This window comes from Branchiostoma floridae, chromosome 17 (genome assembly GCF_000003815.2).
Source record: "Branchiostoma floridae strain S238N-H82 chromosome 17, Bfl_VNyyK, whole genome shotgun sequence".
Taxonomy (NCBI): domain Eukaryota; kingdom Metazoa; phylum Chordata; class Leptocardii; order Amphioxiformes; family Branchiostomatidae; genus Branchiostoma; species Branchiostoma floridae.
Genome location: NC_049995.1, coordinates 18,261,442 through 18,266,271, shown reverse-complemented (window position 1 = coordinate 18,266,271; position 4,830 = coordinate 18,261,442). Strand labels below are relative to the sequence as shown.

General features: G+C 41.6%; 1 protein-coding gene across 1 annotated transcript; it reads left to right on the top strand.

Annotated features, from left to right (window-relative positions):
- The first annotated feature begins 6 nt into the window (after positions 1-6).
- Positions 7-2,988, top strand: LOC118404446 (vesicular glutamate transporter 2.2-like). The gene is made up of 6 exons (XM_035803522.1): positions 7-86; positions 656-774; positions 1,504-1,706; positions 2,141-2,227; positions 2,780-2,916; positions 2,980-2,988. Exons 1-6 carry the CDS (start codon positions 18-20, stop codon positions 2,986-2,988), a joined length of 624 nt encoding a protein of 207 aa, XP_035659415.1. The 5' UTR covers positions 7-17.
- The last annotated feature ends 1,842 nt before the right edge of the window (positions 2,989-4,830 follow it).

The window sequence follows — 4,830 nt, the reverse complement described above, 5'->3', positions numbered from 1 at the left end:
GAGTTTCCATCATCAAGATGCTAGAAAACACAACAAAGGCAGAGGAGGAAGACGTCAACGGAACGTCTTCACTTGTCTTCATTTCAGTAAGTAATTTGTCTTAAGAAACTATACTATCTATCATCCAAGAAAGTTAGGCATGCAGATATATGAGAGAATGTACAATCCCACCCTCAAATGGAAAGTGGAAAGGAGACTTACGCGTCGAAGTTCTGGCACTTGACGTTTGATTTTGCCTTCACAAGCCGCCATACAACTCCTATACTTCTAAGCTGCAGAGCTACTTGACTATATAGTATCAACCTTGTCTTGACTTTGTCCACTATTGTAACATCTAAAAACTGTTATCACCTTATTAATAAATGAATGTAGAGTTTTGGTTTAGAAGCTGACGGATTCATATTCTCGTTTAGTCACTTAAGAAAACCAGCGAGGATACTTTTTGAAACGTCTGGCCATTTCATTATTCGTATTTCGCAAGTTGCTTGGGTAACAACCATCGTGCGTATCTTAATACTTTAATGTCTAACCATCTTCAACGTTCAGTGCAATGGCCACCATGTGGAAGATTTGAATGTCGCGTCATTGCTCAACTTTCGCAAAATCTCATTGAAACACGCGAGAGTTCTAAGGCATCACGATTCCCTCCCTGCAGGTTCCTGAGTTTGACTGGCAGCCGGAGACGGTGGGCGTGGTCAGCAGTGCGTTTCTATGGGGATACCTGTTCACACAGGTGCCCGGAGGCTACCTGGCCGCAAGGTATCCTGCCAACAGGTAGGGCAAACAAAACGAATAAACACTTAAGCAAACTGGCCGCCGTGCGGCTGATGTAGGAACTACAGATACAGTTACAGCTATCGTGCCTTGAGTATTTCAAGTGGCGCCTATATGCATGCGCATGCTCTGCGCAAGAACCACAGACACTGTTGTAAACACAGTAACTAGCTAGTCCATTGTTTTCCCAACATTAAAACAATACACATGTGTATAGGGTGGAACTGTCGCTGAAACTGCAGGCACAGTATTAAGTAGCTTACGCGTTGTTTTTCCCACAGATTTTTTGAAGTGGCTCCATTCACTACCTGTATTCTGAACCTGTTCCTGCCAATCTCAGCCCGGGTGGGGGGCGCTGGCCACCATGCGGGAACTATTGGTATTGCAGACAGTTATATATTATAGTATATTTGTGTTTTCCTCTCAACAAGTGTTTGGAGTAGCCCTGTTCACCACCTGTATCCTGAACCTGCTCCTGTCAGTGCCAGCCCGTGTGGGGTGGGGGGCGCTTGCCGCCGTGCGGTTGTTTTAGGAACTGCATACTCAGTTGTACTGTTTTCCCCACAGAGTGTTTGGAGTCACCCTGTTCACTACGTGTATCCTGAACCTGTTCCTCCCCGTCTCGGCGCGGGTGGGGTGGGGGCGCTGGCCACCGTGCGGGAACTATTGGTACTGCAGGCAGACTTGTACTGACAGTATTAAGTAACCCGCGTGTTGTTTTCCCCACAGAGTGTTTGGAGTAGCTCTGTTCACCACCTGTATCCTGAACCTGTTCTTGCCCGTGTCAGCCCGGGTGGGGTGGGGGGCGCTGGCCGCCGTACGCGTGCTGCAGGGTCTAGCGGAGGGGATGACGTACCCGGCGGCTCACGGCATCTGGAGCAACTGGGCGCCTCCGCTTGAGAGGACCCGCCTCTCCACCATCACATTCGCAGGTAAGGTCTACACGTCACATTTCCCAACCGGGACCCCTCCGGGCAGCTTTCGGGAAGGAAAAAAATGATGTTAAGTATGGGCCCTAGTATGTCAATGGGACGTTAGCCTTAGGCACCAGTCATTAAGTCCGTATGAGGTCCGTATTGACATTTTCATTATACACAGCCACTCGCAACCAAACGGCAAATTTTCACGAGAACAGAATTTCCTCAGAGAGGTAACCCTCATATTCACTGTTTGTTTTGAGTGAATTGATAAAGCGTTACTGTAAGTTGTCGAGTTTGTGTCCAAGTACTAATGTCATAAAGTATCCCAGGAGCGAATTACGTGACCAAGTTTGTGCCCCATTACTAATGACATCACACGTTCCCAAGGAGCGTATTTACGTCACCAGTTTTGTGCCCCAGTACTAATGACGTCACATGTTCCCCAGGCACGTACTTCGGCGCAGTGACCGGCATGCCCCTGTCTGGCCTGCTGGCAGATCTGATGGGCTGGGAGTCGCCTTTTTACTTTTACGGTACGTCAGGCTGATTGTGTGTCTTTACTTTTTTTATTTAGTTTAAAGAGATTTACGGCAGATTTACTATACATACTGTATTGCTACAGATACATCAAATAGCAGTTACGTATACCCAAGAAGCTGGATATGAGTTTAGAAACGATCATGCGTTTCAGGTAGCATCTACTACCTTTGTTTGTTTGTTTGTTTGTTTGTCCAAACCTTTCGTCAGTGACACTGAGTAGATCTGTGAAGGGCAGGTTTTAACATAACTATGAATTAATGTTTAAATTGGGTAAAAAAGTTTACTTTAGATAGTCCAATTGGAAACAAAACTAAGACAAAGTAAAGACAAGGTTGATACTAGTAAGTCAATCAGCACCTGTTGTTTGAGTACAGGAGATAACGTTGTCTCACCGTGGCAGGAGTGCCAGGTCACAAATGTTTAAATGTTCGATAAGTAAGTGTTGTAACAAATTTACTATGTAGGCTTACTGTTTGCGTTAACTGTAATGCTATTTGTGTAAATATCGGGCAGCATTTTACAGTGTGAACATTTGTCCATCCCAGGTGCTATCGGAATCATGTGGTCCTGCGGCTGGTACTTCGTCTCCTCCCCCTCCCCCGCCAGACACACCTTCCTGTCCAGGGAGGAACAGCTGTATATAGAAGAGAGCATCGGGAATAAAGGGGAAAACAAAATTATGGTGAGTTGTGGTGAAAAGCGGAGTATAGAAGATCATCTAGAATGTTTCCCACCTCTGATGTAGGCGCGCTAATGGCGGATGAGTCCGATGCGTGACATAGAGATGCATGCTGCATTGTGCATGTTTAAACATATTGCAATGCTTATTCTATACTATATTGTATATGGATAGTATAAATGGGCAGGTGACCCTTGTAGGAAAAATTGACAAATGTGATATAAGACCTGCAATACTTACCGATCATCAAGCCATATTTCTAAAACTCAAATTCCATAACTATGCCAGAGGCCCTGGAACTTTTAAACTAAATGTAGATTTATTGAGAGACAAAGAATACTTTGAGAATATTTGTAACTTAATTCAACAAGAGAGTAATAAGAACACTACATCAAATAGAGATAAACTAGATTTATGTATGATTAAAGTAGCTGAGTTTTCAAAACAATATGGAGCCAAGAAAGCCAGAGAAAGCAGAGAACAGATAGAGAGGTTAGAGAAAAAAGTCTCCTTTCTTCAAAATGAGATAGATAAAAATCCAACTAATGACAATATACTTAGCTACAAGCAAGCACAATCTAGCTTAGAAGACCTTTATATGAAAAAATCACATGGAGCTTATATAAGAGCTAGAGCCAAATGGAGAGAAGAGGGGGAAAAACCTACTAAGTACTTCTTAAACTTGGAAAAGAAAAGAGGAAGTGACAAGGATATTAACGCATTATCCATTAATGGAAGAGAGATTAATAGAGACTCAGATATTCTTTGTGAATGTAAGAAATACTATGAACAACTATACCAGGAAGACAATATAAGTGATGTAGCCATGGATCAATACTTAGAAAGTGTACAGTTAGAAAATATTTTGAGCCAAACTGACAGAGAATTCTTAGATAAACCAATTACTAAAGATGAATGTAAGGATGCCCTTTTCTCTATGAAAGAAAACAAAAGCCCTGGCCTTAATGGCATTCCCTCAGAATTTTTTAAGATGTTTTGGCCCTATATAGGAGACCTAGTTTATAATTCTATCCAGGAAACATTGGTAGAAGGTAAAATGTCTGTTTCACAAAGACGTGCAATGCTAAGGTTAATACACAAAAAAAATGAACGCCACCACCACCTAGACAACTGGAGACCAATTAGCCTTCTCAATACTGAATATAAAATATTTGCCTTTGTTCTTGCCAACAGACTTAAGAAAGTTTTGCACAAGTTAATTGATAATGACCAAACAGCTTATATCAAGGGTAGATTTATTGGACAAAATGTAAGACTTATTAATGATGTTATTGAATATGCTAAAACCCAAAATATCCCTGGAGCAGTAATCTTCCTGGATTTTAGTAAAGCTTTTGACACTTTAAATAGAAAATTTATGTGGAAAGTTTTAGAAAAATTTAACTTCGGCTCCTCATTTATCAGTGCAATAAAATGCATGTATAATGACATTAGCAGCACCATCAGTAATAGAGGATGGTTATCTGACTTCTTTCCCTTAAAGAAAGGCATACGCCAAGGCTGTCCCATATCTGCTCTTTTATTCATCCTCACAGTAGAGATTATGGCTGTAAAGATCAGACAGGCACAAGACGTGGAAGGAATTAAAGTTAAAACCCATTCTAATGAAACTGTTGACATTAAAATCTCACAGGTAGCTGATGATACCACCTTATTTGTTTCTGACCTTACATCAATGGAAAATGCCTTCAGACTTATTAAAGATTTCTGTAGTGTTTCAAGCCTAAATTTAAATGTTAAAAAATGTGAAGGTTTATGGATTGGATCCTATGTTGACAGACAAGACACTACCTTGGGTATATCTTGGCCAAAGACACCTATAAAATCCCTAGGCATATACTTCTATAACTCATCCCTACACCATGAATGTGAACTGCTAAACTGGGAGAAAAAAAT